Source organism: Crocuta crocuta, unplaced genomic scaffold, assembly GCF_008692635.1.
Source record: "Crocuta crocuta isolate KB4526 unplaced genomic scaffold, BGI_CrCroc_1.0 scaffold130, whole genome shotgun sequence".
Classification (NCBI taxonomy): domain Eukaryota; kingdom Metazoa; phylum Chordata; class Mammalia; order Carnivora; family Hyaenidae; genus Crocuta; species Crocuta crocuta.
The window spans coordinates 471,262-488,815 of NW_027527920.1; the positions used below are offsets into that span (position 1 = coordinate 471,262).

The 17,554-nt window shown below is 56.2% G+C and overlaps 2 protein-coding genes across 2 annotated transcripts in view; both read right to left on the minus strand.

The window, feature by feature from the left end:
• The window catches only part of CPLX3 (complexin 3), a 4,943-nt gene extending 2,528 nt beyond the window's left edge, over window positions 1–2,415 (minus strand). The window contains exons 1-2 of the mRNA XM_077748440.1: window positions 2,182–2,415; window positions 901–988 (exon numbers count right to left, since the gene is read on the minus strand). Of these exons, the coding sequence (XP_077604566.1) occupies window positions 901–988; window positions 2,182–2,345 (252 nt within the window). The 5' untranslated portion in view covers window positions 2,346–2,415. The remainder of the gene's footprint in view (window positions 1–900; window positions 989–2,181) is intronic.
• Window positions 2,416–3,185: 770 nt separating this feature from the next.
• LMAN1L (lectin, mannose binding 1 like) lies at window positions 3,186–15,076 on the minus strand. Its single transcript, XM_077748450.1, has 13 exons — window positions 14,899–15,076; window positions 12,293–12,447; window positions 12,071–12,178; window positions 11,963–12,021; window positions 10,590–10,689; window positions 10,074–10,194; window positions 9,011–9,066; window positions 8,295–8,427; window positions 7,842–7,993; window positions 6,652–6,719; window positions 5,490–5,613; window positions 4,741–4,868; window positions 3,186–3,450 (listed from the first exon to the last, which is right to left on the minus strand). Exons 1-13 carry the CDS (start codon window positions 15,074–15,076, stop codon window positions 3,318–3,320), a joined length of 1,515 nt encoding a protein of 504 aa, XP_077604576.1. The 3' UTR covers window positions 3,186–3,317.
• Window positions 15,077–17,554: the final 2,478 nt, after the last annotated feature.

Consider the following 17,554-nt stretch of genomic DNA (forward strand, 5'->3'; position numbering starts at 1 on the left):
TTTTTTTGTTTTATGACTTCATTCTTAGCTGGGTTTAACTCAGTAGCTTTCCAGGCTTTCTGGACTGCTTTTCCCTCTGAGAGGCTTCCAGAAGACTGGTGCCCTGTGGAACATCAGAGGCAGCCAGGGGATCAGTAAACATTTGTTGAATGAGTGAATGTAATGTTCACATTGATTTTTCAATTCAAGAGGAAGATTCTAGGCACTGGGAGTAGCTTGTGCCTCAGTTCCCTCCTTGGGAAACACTTACATGCCCTCTACTGCTGCAGTGCCTATGGGGGATGTCTTCCTGGTCACTTGGCCAACCAAGAGGTATTTTGCCCTCTGCAGACAGACTTCATACCCTGGAAGCCAGCCAGGAGTCCAGTATTCACAGCCTTGAGCTCTGACCCCAGCTCCATCACTAGCTGGCTGTGTGGCCTTGACAAGTCCTTCAACCTCTCTGAACCTCAGTTTCCTTATTTGGAGTGTGCATGATAGCTACCTGGAAGCGTTATTGAAGGGTTACATAAGGGCATGAAGGTCAAGTGCCTGGCACATAGAGGGTGCTGCATTCTTTTCCCCACCTTAACCTCCATGGGTGTTCAGGAGCTCCGAGTGTACCCAACCCTTGGGTAAAATCTACTGACTTCTGCTTCTTCATCTGCTTGGGCCTGACTGGGGGTTGGAGGGATGGTGGGGGGGGTGGAGAAGGGGCCTCAATTGGCTCTAGAAACAAAAACCTATCAGTCTTGGGAAGACTGGGCTTCCAGGCCTTTGAGTCAGAGAACGAAGGATCCAACCAAGAACTCCATGAGTTTTAGGAGCTGAAAGTTGTGGTGCCCAGAGTCAGGAGAAAGAGCGAGGAGCCCCAAGCTCAGGGTCCCAGATGTGCCTGCCAGCCCAGGCTCCTAAGCTTACCTTAGGCAGCCGGTATTTATCTCGGAAGTGGCTCCGCAGCGTGGCCCGCTCTGCCTTCCTCTGCGTGAACTGCGCGTCCCGCTCCATCCTGGGGGGGGGGAGGGGGCACCGGGGCCGAGTCATCTCAAGGGCTGAGAGAATGGGCGAGGTCTGTGAGGAAAGGGCCAGAGAGGAAAGGGCCGGAGGGGTCCTCGTGTCCCAGTGCGGACTGTTTTGCTCCAGCCAGCTGGCCTGTGTGTCGGGAGGGCGCTCTGACCTGGCCGGCCTCGGCCAGTCTTTGCTGCCTCTGCCCCCATCGTAGCTGTCCTTTGTGTCTCTGAACCGGCCACTGGACTATTGGGGCTGGAGAGCCAGCCAGGCTGGCTCACTCTGCAGACCCTAATATGTGTCTCTTTGGGCCTCCAGCTCTGCCTATCTTTTCCCTCCCTGACAGATTGTGTCCTGTGAGGGTAAGTATTCGGGACAGACTTGGGCTTACGTCCTGGCTGCACTACCACTTTCGGTATGTCTTTGGATAAGTCATTTATTTTCCTCTTTTGCAACTCACAGAACTGTTTTCAGGATTATGCAAAATAAGAGCTAATATTTAATGATTTATTATGTGCCAGGCACTGTGTTATGAAGTTTACATGTGTTAAATAATTTAATCTTTTGAAATATATAAGGCATGCTTTATGATTACCATCACCATTTTACAGAAGAGGAAATTGAGGCACAGAAAGGTTTAAGTAACTGGCTTAAAGTCATCCAGCTAAAAAGATACAAAACCTGGATCTGAACCTAAGCAGCCTACCTCTGGGGTCCAGCCCTCCATCCCGCCCCAGCTGCCTCTCTGTCTCAGCACTGCCTGGCACACAAGAAGACATTGAGGTTTAATATCTCTGAGTGCCCCATCTCAAGATTCAGCGCCCCTCAGATTCATCACTTTTCTCAGAGCCTCAGGCTTAGAAGAGCTCCAGTTGGAAGATGCAGACGGCTAGGACCGGATCGGATTAAGGGATTACTTGTTTCATCAGAATGCACGTGCCCCCACCCGATCCCAGGTCCCTATTGCCCCTCCCCCCACTCCCTCTGGGCCCAGAGTAGGAAGCTGGGGTCGGGTCCTGGGTCTGAGAAGGGGTGGCTCTGGGGGCAGCCTAGAAACCACAACCCAGCCTCTTACCGCATCTAGAAAAGTAGTGTGAGAGGGCTCAGGGTCTGAAACCGCCCTAGAGGTGGGCAAGGTGGCTGGAGGGGGTTGGGAGGGGGAGGTCGTTGGAGCCAGGAAGGGATCCCACTCACTTCTCTTCCACCAGTTGCTTCTGATACTCCTCGTACTCCTCTCGGCTCATGCCCTGCGCTTCGGCCGCCGATTTGTCCCCGTCCCCCTTGTCCTCGCCGCCCCCCAGGCTCCCGGTGAGGTTCTTCAGCTGGCCGCCTACCATAGTCTTCACCATGAACGCCATGGTCTTCGCTGGCCCTGGCACCGGGCGGCGGGCGCCAGGCACGTCCGCACCTACTTCAGCACTGGGTCTCTCGGACAGCTCNTCACGGGGGGCGGGGGGCATGCACGGGGCTGAGGAGGCTGGACCACGTGCCCGCTCCGCACTCCCGCCTCCCCCACGTGCCTCCTTCAACGCCAAGCTCCGCCTGGGCATTGCTGACAACGGATTAGGGCTTGCGCGGGGTGGGGTCGCTCCCCAGGGAGAGGGGCTGCACTGATGCGCGTCCAGAACCCTGTTTCCTACTCTCCCCCCATTTCCTCCTTTCCCAGGTCGCTGATGGCCAGGATTTCAGCTGGCAGATCCAAGTGGCAGCAAGGGGCAAAGATCCAGTCCTGGCCCCTACACCATCCTCCCCACTCCGCTGCCCCAGCAGCTACCCAAAGAGCTGGACGCTGGGAAAGGGAGGGAGACCAGAAAGAGGGGAATCCCAGTTATGTCTGCGTGGGTTGCCTCAGAGTTCTCCCTCACATGCCAGCTCTGCTGACCCCTAGGGCTGCAGAAAGTGGGGAGGGAGAGAGTTGTTCATGGTGATGCTGTCTGGGCTGGGCACCTGGAGATTCCACTCTTTGCTCTGGGGACAGAATTATCACAGTTGTGACTCCCTCTCGATCCACAGTCCAGGGCTCAAGGCTTGTGTCTGGTCTTTTGGCAATCAAGCCAGTCCCTGATGTCCTTGCCTGCTTGGAGCCCACTCCCAGCTACCTATCCAGAGAAGGTGAAAGCCTTCAGAGAAATTAAGATGAAGCCAGAAGGTAAATGAGCATATCAAACAGAGCATGGGGAGATGTAGATTGCCTTTAATAAGATTGGAACTACCTCCAAACTAAGTGTGGGCAGGAGCTGGGCACCCAGAGGGAGAAGGTACCAGCCAAACCCTCAGCCCCTGAACACTATCCACCTCCTGGTGACATTCCTTCAGGGCTTTGAGGTGAGTCATGCGCGTATGCTGGAGGAGAGAGTCTGCCTCCTCAGAATCCCCAGGGCCCCAGGAATGCGTGGTGCAGGACGCAGAGGAGAGCTGCCTGTGGACAAACAGTCCTGAAGGCTCTTGCCCAGCTCCTGCCTACTGCCAGGGAAAGGAGAAGAAGGTTACTTGGATCTCTCCCTTCAGGGCTCTTGAAACCAAGCTTCTACACTCACCTCTCTACCATTCCTCCATCACAGCCTCCCTTATTCTAGGACCTTCCATGGCTCTCTTGGCCTGCCCCATCAGGACCACACTTTTTCCTTGGCATTCAAGGTCTGTCTAGGTGGCTCCAGCCTTATGGGCACCATTGAACTCTCACATAATGCATAGGCTTGTCATCATTTCCACTTCTTATCTTTGCTATTTTTACATGGAGGCTGTCCCCTCTCCTACTCTGTTTTTAAAGCTCAGCACACTTTGGGGCGCTTGGGTGGCTTAGTCGGTTAAGCGTCCGACTTTCCCTTAGGTCATGATCTCACGGTTCGTGGGTTTGAGCCCCGCGTCGGGCTCTGTGCTGACTGCCAGCTCAGAGCCTGGAGCCTGCTTCGGATTCTGTGTCTCCCTCTCTCTCTGACCCTCCCCTGCTCACGCTGTCTCTCTCTCTCTCCTAGAAATAAATAAAACATTAAAAAAAAAAAAGCTCAGCACACTTCACTCCTCCAGGAGCATCCCAGATTGCACTGATTCTTCTTGTCTTGAAATTCCACCAGTATGGACGGCCAATCCCATTTCTGAGCACCTTAGCACACTCACCATCTCTAAATGTTTCATTCATTCAACAAACACCCGCCAAGCAGACTTAGTGACCTCCTCCACCCTTTAAATTCTATTTGCCCAGTTTCACAAACTGATTCTACCCTTTGCTTTGACACTGAACTTGACATGTTTCCTCCAGAATATTGTGCTTTTTTTTTTCCCCATGCTTCCATGCCTTTTCTCATCCTGTTCCTCTGTACTGGTGCCTTTACTTAGCTTGTAAGGCTAGAAAACTCCTAGTTATCTTGACCCATATCCAGAGTCCCTTCCAGGTCAATTCCTTGATCTCCCTAAGCTGGGTCAAGTGCTTTTTTTCCCATACTGTTATAGCCCCTGAGCTCCCTGCCACCGTGGCACTGACCAGATAGGGTGTGACTTTCAGTTACTCATCGGTTTCTCACATTAGCAAGTGAGATCTGTGAGGGCAGGACTTAGGTGGGACCAGCTATTGAGCAGGTGGTCAGTAGAGCTTGTTGAAACATGGGTCCTAGCCTGGGTGCTGCTCCTTGCCAGCTGGTAGACCAGGCATGTTCCCCCTGGGCCTCAGGGCCTCATCTCTCAAATTGAATGGCTATGACCCAGAATCAAGAGATGTCTAGTGGTATAGCATGTCTCACTCATGGGAAGACCTACCCGAAGTTCAAGTAACAGAAGAAGCCTATAGTCTGAATGAGGAGGAAGAACAAGAAGATGGCGGGCCGTAGGCATGAGGAGGCCCCTGGGGGTTGGCCAGATGGGCGAGGGTTCTTGGCTGCTGCTTTCTGAAAGGGGACATCGAAGATCCTGGATCAGCCTCTTACCCAGAAGGAAAAAGGGGACCTGGAATCTGGGCCATGCATGGGCTCTATTTCCCTCCCCCAGGCTTGGGGCACCCTGGTTCTCACCCAAGGAGAGGAAGCTACTTCCCCAACCCTAGTTCCCGTGGCTCATCTGTGGGAACAGCTGGGAAGGCTTGGGGGCAGGGATCAGCAGGGGTCTGAAGGCTCTAGAGATGAGAAAGAAGTAGAGAGTGAAAGACAAGGTGATGGAGAGGGCAAAGGTAAGAGCAAGATGGGCCAGGGACACAGGGAGGAGAGGGTTCCACCATTGAGCTCTAGTACTGCCGTTTCCCTTCTGGTCACTGAGGAGGGGGTTGGACCGAATGGTCTCCAAGGCCTTGCTGCCATTGAGAGTCTGTGGGACTCTCCAGAATGCAGAGAGGGCAGAGAGAAGATGAGAGCTGCATCACAGACACAGGCACAGATACAGGTGCTGCCTGCCAGCAGTTCTGGGAGGGGAGTGCAAGGGCACAAGGGGTCTGGGGATGCAGAAGTGCTGGAAGAAGGGGGCTGAGCCAGGACTTCAAGGATGGGGCCCCCATGGTACCCTTCCTTCCCTCTCACCAATGGGGCCCGAAGGTCCCTCTGCAGGAGGCTGAGGATCTGGGCCAGCTCTAAGAAATGATGCTGGGTGCCTACAGGCAGATAGAAGAGCTGGGCTTTGGAGACCACGTGGGCAGCTGCATCCCTGGTGGGGGGTGGAAACCAAGGGAGATGACTCATTATCTCTTCTGGTTGCACCCAAGCCTCCTAACCATTTCTCACAATCCCTAACTGCAGCACCTGGTGGGAAACAGGTACCATCCAAACCTTCTTCCTATATCCTCAGACAGCTTTAGCTCAGAGAAGGGTCTCCCTAAAGTTGTCTGTTTCAACTCCAGGCTCCCTGGGCTTTGTTTCCCATCCCCAGGTCCCAGGGGATTTAGTTCCTCTCCCTCTTCCCATCTTCCCATCCCCAAGCATCTAGGTGTGGATGAGGGACCCAGAATCCAGCATCCAGCCTGAAGCTTCCCTGCTCCATAGCATCAAGGTGACCACCCAGAGCTCCATGGGTAGCTCCCTGGGCTTGGCCTAGAGTGGGGTGCTGAGAGGCTATAGGGAGACAAAAAGAAGTCAGGGACTGCCCCCTTCAGCTGGGCATGATCTTAGTCATGGTTCCTCCAAGATCACCATCAAAACATCCCCTCATTGGAGGAAGGCTCCGATTTACCAACCCTCCCTGGGAGAGTTACTTTTAAATTAGGATGTTCAAAACTTTAAGCTTGGGGCACCTGGGTGGCTAGCGTTCGACTTCAACTCAGGTCATGATCTCATGGTTCATGAGTTTGAGCCCCATGTTGGGCTCTGTGCTGACAGCTCAGAGCCTGAAGCCTGCTTCAGATTCTGTACCTCCCTTTCTCTCTGCCCCTCCCCTGCTCGTACTCTGTCTCTCTGTCTGTCTCTCTCTCTCNGAAGTTGAAAAATTCTTTATTTATTTTTTATTTTTTTTTAAGAAGTTGAAAAATTCTTAAAAAAAACAACAATTTTAACTTGATTCAATTAAATCCAGGTCAACTGGACAGACCTAACTCTGCCCCGGCCCCTCCCGATGTGCCAGGCTTTGTGCTGGATGCTCAGGAAGTGAGGAAAGGACTAGGGGGCCCACGGAGGAGCTTGAGGCTGAGCAAGTGGGTGGAGCAAGACTTCTCTGCCCCTTCCCCACACCCCTCCTTGCAGGTGCCCTTACCTCATCTCTTGCAGGTCCTGGAGCAGAGTCCTCTGTCCACGGAGCAGGGCGCTGACCTTGGCAGAGTCCTGCAGTAGTTCCAGCCTGTTCTCTAGGGCCCAGGGCACAGCCCCTCTCTTCTCAGGGTCTACCTTCCCGAAAGACACTGTAGCCGCCTTCCTTCTGGAAGGCCTTGCAGCTCACCTGGCCCCTCTTCAGTTTGGACATTATCTGACACATTGAGTTATCCCCACCCATCTGGGCTTCTGGATTCCCCCTCCTCTCAAATTCTCCCCCTTGCCCCGAGGGTCACGGGCTTTCTCCCCTTTCCAGAAGTGGTTCTGTCCTTAAAGGAGTCAGAGGCCCAGTCCAGTCTTCTACCTCCCACCCCTCCCACCCCACCCCAACCACAGGGCAAGTTCAGGATGGGGCTGGTGGGGAGCAGCTCTCAGTGCTTGGGCCTCTGTCTTGGTGAGTGGACTGGAGAAGTGGCCGCCCCTCTCTGGGGTGGATAGAATCTGGCAGGAGGAGTTCTGGGCCTGGAAGTAGGGTCACAGAGGCCTAGCCTTGGAGTGTGGCCCCATCCCCACTTCCCCACTCCAGCTGCCCAGCCTCAGCTGCTCTGCCTGCGGACATAAGATGTAAACCCTGAGCTGCCAGAGCCCAGCAAAGCCCACAGGAGGCCCTTGGCCTCTTCTGCCCAGCATCCAACAGCTTGACTGAATTCAGCTCTCGGGCCCCAGGCTGGGCCTGCCGTGGGGCATGACTCTTTGGAGGAGAAGCCAGAATGGCAGTGGAGATAAAAACGAGGATTCTGGTGCGTCTGAGCGTTAAGCAAGCCGTATGGGAACCAAATCACATGCGGAACTACATGCAAATTAGCACCCAGTCTATTTCTGGCACTTGTCTGGACCCGTGTCCAAATACCTGGCATCGCCTCTCTGCAGCCCCGGCCGGTTGGATCCATGGGCATTTGCTCATGCAGGGCTACCCACCTGCCCTCCTGGCAGGTCCACCCCACCCTGCAGCCTGCAGCACTGCACCCCTGCCCACCTTTCCCTCCAGACCTTGGGGGGAGACTAGTTCTGAAGTATAGTGCTTGCTCCTCTTTCTGGACCGAGGGAGCCCACTGGTACCAGGGACCCAGTGCCTGGGGAGCTTGCTTTTCCAGGCCTGCAGGCAGGGCCTTGCGTGCCCAAGGGGCCACTCACCCAGACTCCCTCAGGTCTGGTGTGACCGGGGACCCCCAGGTGCTTCCTCCATTGCTTCTCAGCCTGGGTCAACTGTCTGGAGAGACCCTGGAGAGCCTGCAGGATCTGGTTGTATCTGCCCAGCGTCTCTTCCAGGCCAAGGATCCTTTCCCCTGGAGATTAGGGCACAGCTGGGATAGGCAGCCCGCTGCACTGGGGTAGCAGATCCTAGCTTTGGGGGCTTCTTGAAGAGGAGGGGCAGAAAAGCATGCCTTGGCCTCCAACTCTCCCCTGGAAAGATGTCTGGGGGGTGGGGTAGGGACGGGACAGAGCCTGGGCCTCAGGGTCTGCTAGACGTGGCCTCCTCGGGCCTTCATCTCCCGATTGGTTAAAGCCCTCTTGATCCCAAGGGAAGAGGATCCTGTGACGCTCAAATGGGCCCCTACTTCACCTGCCTGCTCCCTGGGTCCCTACCCTCTTCCTGGTCCTCGGAGCTCAGCTTTGGAATCACATCCTCCCTGGTGCCTAGGGCCAGCCTTGCCCGAAGCCCTTCCAGCTGCTTCAGCAGCCGGAGCTGCTCCATCTCCAGAAAGGGCGGTGGGGGAGGCTGGAAGGAGAATCCAAAACTCAGGCCTGAGCCCCATGGGAGAGCTGCGGGTGGGGGGAGCCTTCCCGCGGGGCCTCCACCAGTCCAGTCCCGCTCCCAGACCCAACACTCATCCCACCCAGGGAAGAAGCACCCCGCCCACCAGGCCCTGCGGTTTCAGGCTCCGCTGCTGCCGATCCCCACGCTCTCAGGACTCAGACCTTTGTCTGTGCTGCTCCTCCACTTAGCTACTCTCTCTGCCCTTTCAAGCTCACACCTTCCTTCTGGGTGGCCTTCCCTGCTCCCTCAGCTGGTCAGGACCTGTCCTCTATGTTCCCACAGCTCTCAGCCAGCCTGGGAGTGGTTGGGGACAGGGCCTAGCTCTAGGTCACATGCGGCCCCCAGCACTACTCTGGACAAGGCCTGGTCTGAGCAGCTCACAGAGAGAGAGAGAGAGAGAGGGAGAAAGAGAGAGATCAGTAGAGATATCGGCTGGAATGACAGGACTGGCTGCACCATGACACAGGCAGAAACATCTGGGGCGGGGCCCCTGGACTGTCTCTCCCCCAGCAATCCCTGAAGGCTGGCCCAGGGCTGGCATCACCTTTGGATCCGGCTCATTCAGACTGAAGGTCAGGAAGGACAGGATGTCATGGTCATCTGGGGGGGGGGAAGGGGGTAGAGAAGGGAAGGTAAGACCCCCGCCTCACCCAGGAGCCCACTTACTCAGCCCTCCCCCTCACCCCCCAGCCTCCATTATATTCCAGGCAGGCAGGAAATCTGGGTGACTCTGGGCAGCTCTGACCCTCGTCTTGCTCTCTTCACAGGAAAGGTGTGAGGGGCAGACAAGCAGCTGGGTGGACACGCAGAGCCTGGGTGGGCCCACAGTGAGTGGGAAAACTGGACAGTCTGGGGTTAGAGCCACGGCAACAGACTGCGTGACACCCTCAGGCCCCAGGGTGGCAGAAGCAACACACGATGGCCACCTCCTCAGCATGGCTCTGAGACCATGCCACTCTCCTCCTCAGAAACTTCCGTGGCTCCCTAGTGCTCACGGTCTAAAGACTGAAGTCCAGGCCTTCAAGAATGCCCACTCTCAGACTGCACCCTGCTTTCCAGCTGCGGGTCCCTCTCTGGACCCTTCCTGTGTTACACCCTTTTAGTTTCCTCAGTGTCCTCACAGTGTCTCTTCCACTTGTTCCCAGCTTGGGCCACTCAGAGGGCCATCCCTGGAGTAAAAGCTTCTTCTTCTTTTTTTTTTTTTTTGAGAAACAGAGAGAGACTGTGAGCATGGGAGGGGCAGAGAGAGAGGGAGACACAGAATCTGAAGCAGACTCCAGGTTCTGAGCACAGAGCCTGTTGCAGGGCTCGAACCCAAGAACCGTGAGATCATGACCGGAGCCAAAGTCAGACACTTAATGAACTGAGCCACCCAGGTGCCTCTGGAGTAAGAGCTTCTTGTGCTCTATCCTGTTTGAGACTTTCGGCGACTCTGCAAGGCAGACATGACCTTGCCCCGATGGTAACAGAGGCCCAGAGAGGGCGCATGACTTGCCCAGACCACGCAGAGAGGAAGGGGCTGGCCCTACACCCAGAGCTCTTTAGGTGTGCTGGGATGTTTCATTCGGTACCACTCCTCAGCTCTTACCTGCCCAGAAGGCCCTCACCTGCCAGGGTGCCAGTGGCTGCCGAGACCCCAAAGAAACCTCCAGGAGCCAAAAGCAGGGGACCCACGTCGACACAGACCTCATCTAAGTCGTTGGGAGTGAGGCCACAGTTCAAGGACACCTGCGGGGCGCAGAGGAGTGAGCCCCTGCCGGATGGATCCCCCGCCCCTCCCCTGACCCCAGCAGCGGGTTATCACCCCCCACCTCTGATTCATCGGGTTCCCTGGTTCTAAGGTTGGGCGGGCAGCCGCCCGGCTTGGTGTCGGCATGGCGTGCAGGGGCATGCTTGCGGGGTCCCACGCCAGCCCTCGGAAGTATGTGCTCTGGGAGTTAGGAGTCTGCGCGAGGAGGTGGGTCCCGTGTGGGTGCCACCTGTATGTGCCAGGACACCTGTGTGGTGTCCCAGGCCCGAGTCCATTGAGACCCGGGGCGCTCCCATTGCAACTCCGCAGCTCCGAGTCCTCTAGTCTGCACTCCCTACCCGGAGAGTCTGCAAAAGCAGGGAGGGCTACTCACGCGCAGCCTCTGACCCCAGTAGGTGATCCGCGCTCTGAGGGGGGTTGGCAGGTTGCGGAAGTCTCGGTGGCAGGAGCCCAGCACCCTGCTGGCTCCATCCCTGTGGGCACTTGGAGTCTAGCTGGGCCACACGGGACCCAAGGCCTGGCCAGTGGGGGTGGTCCCAGGGGCCATTCTGCCCAGGCCTACAGCACCACCACCCCCCTCACGGGTCACCCGGGATGGAACGTGTCCCTGTTGTCCAGCGTGAGTCTTCCTTGCTTCTTTAGCGGAAGTGGCAGGAGACGCCAAGGCCTTCCTGTGACTCTTCCCTCGGGGACAGAGCCTGGAGCAACAGAAGAGCTCTACNACTCCAAGTCCCCCTGCGCCTCTGGGGAGGGCTCCCCTTTCTTCTCCTTTCTGCTGGGCTTGATCTGCAGCAGGACAGACTCAGGACAGACAACAAGAGCCAAGTTCTGCAGGCCTGAGAGGTGCCAGGTTTCTCTGGGCGCACAGACAGACACACAGAAGGCACTTCCGCCTCGGGCCAAGAGGGAGGCCTGCCAGAGCAGGGAGAAGCCAGCTCTGCGATGTGCACTCTAACTGTGTGACCTTGGGCAAATGACCACATCTTTCCAAACCGAGTTCCCCCATCTTTAAAATGAGGATAATAATTGGAACTACCTCATAACATTGTTATGAGTGTTCGCTAAGACAATGAATGTGAAGTGCTTGGCGCTGTGCCCTGCAGACAGGTAAGCCCGCTCCATAAATGCTAGCAATTACTCTAATTGTTATGAGCTAATGGATGTGTGCTGAAAGGCACCCACGAACCGGCCCAACTACTGAGGAGGCAGCCCGGCCTGGGTGGGATGCGAAGCCTAGTCTTCATCGTCATCGTCATGGGGAGAAAGGGAAGACGCTGGCAGCCAGGCAGCTGGCGCAGGAAAAGGGTGGGGACCATCTGACCTCAAAGCTCAGCCCGGCACAGGGCTGTGTGACCTTGGGCAAGTTGCTCCACCTCTCTGGGCCTCAGTGCCCTCACCTGTAGTTGGGGACTCATAATCTCCCCTTCTCAAATGCGTTGCTGCTCAGATGAGATGGTGTGAGTGACGACACTCAGTGCAGGCTGTGACCGGTGTCGTTTCACACCCTGCCTCCCAACCTGGGACCGTTTGTTTGAATGAATTAAGGACTCAGTGGGCAGTTCCTGGGAAGAGCAAGCAAACCCTGGTCCCTGTCCCAGAGAAGGCACAGCAGGGACAAGGCAGAGGGAGTTCCAGGGCAGCAGCCATCAGCTGAGCTGAGCAGGGCCTGGCGTACACAGTGTGGGTAGCCGCTGAGGCCCCCGGGGCCCAGGAACGAGGTATGGGTCAGTCCGGACAGGCCCTTACCCACGTGGCTCGTAGTGAATGTGCCCATCACTGGCCAGCACACGGATGGTGGGGCTGTTCTGCATGGGAGATGACAGGCAGCCTGAGCCATGGGTANTCACTACTCACCTGGGTGTCCTCGCTGGAGGAGTCGAAGAGGATCCCGATGCCATCCCACGAGGCCGGCCCCTCCAGGACAGAGCCTACTTGGCCCCTGCCCCGGGTGTACCACACGGCCTGCGGGGCCCCAGCTGCTCAGCCCAGGGGACCCTGCGGGACACTGGAAGCTTGGGCTCACCACTCCCCTCCCTGACTCACCCCCTCCTCCGGGCCTCGGTTGGGGCCACTCACCATGCCCTTGGCTCCCCGCCGCCCTGGCCCGGTCACCCTCATCTGCATGTCCACCTCCCAGGCGGAGAAGAGGACAGGGTCCCTGCTCCACACGGCGCCACTGCGGTTCTGCATGGATGGGGCCAGCCGCACCGCCTCCAGGCCCGGGATGGCGTCTGTGTGACCAGGGCAGCTCAGGGCGGGGGCCCCGCCGTCCCCTACTCCCCCATCACGCTCCCTCACTGGCCTGGGCTGGGCTCCGAGGGAGGAAGGGAGTAACGTCAAGGCCTGCCATTAAATGACAGGCCGGCTGTGGGACACGGGAGCCCACTGAAGAAGTGGGGCAAGGAGCCCAGCAGAGCGGGTGGGCCCTTGCCACGTAAGCCTCACCACACATCTATGCTGCCTGCTTTTATAAAACCCACTTGACACATGAGGCTCAGAGAAGTTAAGGAACTAAGTGGATTGGAACCCCGCTCCCCCTGAGTCCATAGCTTTGAACTGCACGGTCCACTTAGATGTGGAGTTTTTTTGATAAATGCAGCATGATACTGTAAATGTATTTTCTCTTTCTTATGATTTTCTTAATAACATTTTCTTCTCTTCTCCGGCTTACTTTACACAGTATATAATGCACACAACACACAAAATATGTGTTACTCGACTGTCTATGTTATTGGTAAAGCTATTAGCAGTTAAGCTTTGGGGGAGTCAGGTTATACTCGAATTTTCCGCTGTGTGTGGGGTCGGCGCCCCTGACTCCTGCCATGTTCAAGTGACACCTTTACAAGTTTTTCCGACAAGAGAGATTTGCGTCCACCCCTTTCTGTTTCTCAGGCGAGAAAACAGGCCCCGTGAAGGAAAGGACATGCCCGGAGCCACCAGACACAGGAGAGTAGTTTGTGCAAACAGTCATGTTGGGGTTTAGGACTCCAGGCTGTGAGAGCATGAGACACTCCAGGGTGGCCCACTGAGGCAGGGAGGGGCAGGGCGTGGGGCAGGTTCCTGGTGCAGGTCCCCAGGGGACATTGCAAGGTGAGGAGAGCCTGAGAGCAAGGGTGAGGAGAGGCTGGCAGGGCTGTGAGGAAAGGGAGCGTGTGGGAGAGAATTCACAGCGGCCAGGGCGGGGGAGGCCTATCTGGTAAGAGGAAGGAAAGGGCAGAGAAACTGAGGCAGGCTTGGCAAGAATCAGAGGAAGGGAGCTCAGAGGCCTCACCCCAGCTGGCTCCCCACCCCTCTGGCCTGCCAGCCTGGAACCTGGCCCAAGGCCCAGTCCTTGCCAGGACTTTCCGGAGGCTGCTAATCCAGGCTGTTTGCTCAGCAAAGGCCAGGGCTGGGGGCAGGGATGCTGGGAGGCTGCAAGGCCAGAAGTCCCGGGGGCCTTCGAAGTGACTTGTGGGAGGCAAGGACTGCCCAAAGTGTGGGCTCCCCGAGTCTGACTCTGCCCTGTGTCTCTGGCCTGGGCACAGAGGGGCATGGTGGCGGAAGACTAATAATAAGGATGAGTGAGTGAGGGAATGAATGAATGGACAGTGAGCATATCACTGCGTGATCTTGGAGGATGCGCCTCTGCTCCCCGCTGCACTCTGTGACACTCCTGACTTGACAAGGCGCCTGGCAGGCAGTGAGTGCCCTACAGGCCCTGCCATCCCAGGCTTGAGGCAGGGCCTGGCTTGTTGCTGTGAGAATCAGCCCTTTCCTTTGTTTACCTCCCATGCCTCTGTGAGGGAAGATTGGGCCAAGACTCTCCTGACAGGGCCTGTCGTCCCCCTGTTCTGTTCTCCATCAGGAATCATGCCATTTCTCAGAACTTACATCTCATAGACACAGACATACATAATGGATCTGCTTTCTCTTTTCGCTTTGCCTGCTAGGTGCCTCTGAACCAGATCTATGGCCCAATTCTGAAGGGTGGGCAGACCTCACAGTGTATTTTGGCAACCAGCCATGTCCCTGGATTCATTTCATGCCTTGGCCCTAACCAAGTCTCATTCTTCTTGCTCCTTCCTGACTTAAGCTCCTGCTACTGCGTAGGTCCTTGTAAGTCCCCACAAATCCTCTATGAACAAGATCGAGTAGAAGACAGACTCTTTGTAGGGTCTGGGTTTGGAAGTTCCTGAAGTTAAGATGCTGTCATGCCTGCTTCCAACCAACACACACACAGGGCAGACCTGGCATCCTCTCTGGCAAAGCAGCTGGCCACGAGGGTGCCTCCCTTCGGGCAGTCCCCCCATCCTCACGGACAGCCACAGGCTCGGCAGCAAGGAGCAGGGAGAAGGGAGGTTGGTGCTGGTCCCGGCTGCCCTGTGTCTGTGTGTCTGGGACTCAGGACGTGAGCACGCGTGTGTTTAGGGGCCCAAGAGGCAGAGGAAGAAGAGGGGGTCCGAGGAGAAGCAAAAGGAAAAGCGGAAAATCCTAGGGCAGAGGAGAGAGGCGGAGAGGAGAAATGGAGACTAGCGGACGGGGTGGGATTGTGGTGGGTGGAACAGGAAACAAGCCTGGGAGGGGTCCTGGGGTCCTGTCTTGGGCAGAGGCTGGTACCGGCAGGCACAGCCGCCCAGAGCTGGTCAGCCCCTCCAGCCCTATGCGGGGACCTGGGCATGGCTGGTCCCTACCCCGCCCCTCACCTCCATGATGACTCCAGAAGGGTATTCCAGCCCCAGGCAACGCCAGTCTTGGTCCTTTGAAGCTGAGCTTGTACTCAAACCTTCTCTGGGGAGGACTGGCCCCCACAGGGTTGTGGGAGCCCAGGAGCAGCAGGAGGAGAAGGCAGAACAAGGCGTCAGGGCCACTGACCACCAGCATTGTGGAGGGAACTGGTGTCTGGGCCCCAGGGTGGAGCTGCAGCTGGGAGGCCAGGGGAGGGGCCCCGGGGACTAGGCCCGGTGGGGAGGAGCTGGTTTCTGGCACTCTCCTCTCCCTTCATCCCCGACACAGACACCCTGTTCCTTCTAGGCCTGACCTCAGGCCCAGCCCCTTCGTCATCTCCAGCCTGACCCCTGACCTGTCGCCCACCTGGCTCTGCCCCATTCCTGGGCCCTGGCCGTCTTTCTACCCTTTCTCAGCTCCGGCAGCCGAATGGCCTCAGGGATCATGAGGACGGGCCCCAGCCCTCAGCAGCCCTGGCCTCTCCCCTTGCTCAGGATGGGCCTCCACATCCTGCCTCCTGCCCGCAGATGGAAGTCCCGACCGTTTGGCCATCGTCCTGCCGACCCCGGACTTCCTGTCCTGCTCGCTCCGCTGTGGTGCCCAGCTCTGCCCCACGTACCCAAACCCACATACCTCCAGGCAGCCTGGTTTCCTTGACACATAAATTACAAGAAGAAAAAAAAAAAAAGGGAGGAGCACCTGGGTGGCTCAGTCGGTTGGGCGTCCCACTTCGGCTCAGGTCATGATCTTGTGGTTCGTGAGTTTGAGCCCCACATCGGACCCTGCCGGCAGCTCAGAGCCTGGAGCCTGCTTCGGATTGTGTTTCCCTCTCTCTCTGCCCCTCCCCTGCTTGCACTATGTCTCTCTCTCTTGAAAATAAATGAACATTAAAATTAAAAAAAAAAGAAACGGGAAAGAAAGGGGGGTTTTGACAGAGCAAATATGTGCAATGTGCAAACTTGTTTGGAGCCTAATTTTAACCCACCAACTTGGAGGGGAGGGTGGAATGAGACTGTTAGGGAAATCTGAACAATGAATGCTTGATTAAATTAAGGAATTATTGTTTAAAGGTTTTAGGAGTAATAATGGTATTGTGGTTACATTTTTTAAAAAAGCATTTTGCCTTTTAGAGAAGCGTACCAAAGCTGTACAAGTGAACTGATAACATGTCTAGGATTTGCTTCCAAGCGTCTCAGAGTTTGGGGGAGGCGGGGTGTGGAGGGCACAGGACTGGCCTGGAGCGGCTGTTCATGTGGGATTGGGAGGCTGTGGGGGTTCATTATAGTCTTCTCCCTACTGCATATTTTGTATGATTATTTCCATACTGAAAATGTTTTTAAAAAGAAAGCCTCTCTTCCACGTATTTTCACTCCGATAAATGTTCATTTTCCAGAGCGGCTCATTCACTCAGGATTCCGGCTGGCTGAAGTTTTACTGTGCTTTGCAAGTTCCCGGTAGGGTTCTGTGCCTGAAGCTCTACGAATTAATTAAAATCAAGGAGGTACATGGAAAATTTTAGGACACGCGAAAATAAAACTTTCATTTCTCAACAGTAAGTAAGCCCTCAGCCGCCTCCACCGGCTGGCCCCTCACCTCCACGGCCATGCGGTGGAAAGGAGGGCCCGGGTCTGGCCCCGCTCCCTCGCCTGCCACTCCGTCCTTCTTGCTTCCAGCCCAGGCCTGATGGTGACCCCTGTTCTGTGCTTCTAATGGACACTCAACTTGTCTCTGCAGTGTGGAATGGCGTGAACAGCCACTTCCTCATCTCCCCTCCCCTGTGCTCTGAGAAGCTTCCTCGCTCCCCGCAGGACTCCCCTGCCCCTGACAGCCCCCCTTAGCTGCCCCTTTGCCACTGCCCTTCCTTCCTGGCCCCTCACACTGGGGCTCCCGTGTTTGCGCCTCTCTTCACTTTCCGCATGGTTCCTGGCCAAGTTCGCCCACGTCCGTGGCTTCTAGCGCTCTTGCTATGCTCATGACCTCCAAACCTCTTACAGTCAACCCGGCTTGTCCCAGAGCTGCGGGCCTGGATGAATGTCTAACTCTTCAGGGGACATCTCTGCTTGGATGTCACAAAGGCCCCCAGACAACATGTCCAAAAGAGACTCACGGTCTCCAGGCTCCGGCCCCTCCTGGTCCAGGGCTAGGGTCTCATGGATGGCAACCCCCACTTTGTCAAGCCGGAGCGAGCTCTTCAAGTTGTTCTTGCTACTCTTATATTACATTACCTGATCCTCTGATCCCCAAGCCTTTTCTTTATCTTTACAATGGGGTAATAATGGCATATATCCCCAGAAGTTGACTGGAGGGGGACATGAGATGACACATGCAGTGTGCATAGACAGTAAGGCCTGGCAGGCAGTGAGCCCTCAGCTCAGTACAACGTCAGCTGTGTTCACCTTCCTCTCCGCCTCCTATGGGTTCCCCAGTCCAGGCCACCACCAGTCACCTCCTGCCTGGGTGACCATAGCCTCCTCTCTGTCTTGCTGACCCCACTCTGGACACTCCCACCCCCCAGGGCCAGATTATAACCAGAATTATTTTTCTAAAATGCAGATCGGACCACACCACTCCTTGCTTGTGCCTCAACACAGGCGCTCCTGGCCATCTTTGTATGAAGTTAAATTCACAGGGCCT

Excerpts from the sequence above, each read along its gene's own strand:
- LMAN1L (XM_077748450.1), bottom strand. The coding sequence starts at position 15,076 with ATGCTGGTGGTCAGTGGCCCTGACGCCTTGTTCTGCCTTCTCCTCCTG. Across the intron at positions 12,179-12,292 it reads GGCGGGGAGCCAAGGGCATG|GCCGTGTGGTACACCCGGGG; the intron begins GTGAGTGGCCCC and ends GGGGCCCCGCAG. Across the intron at positions 4,869-5,489 it reads GGGACCTTCGGGCCCCATTG|AAAGCAGCAGCCAAGAACCC; the intron begins GTGAGAGGGAAG and ends GTCCCCTTTCAG.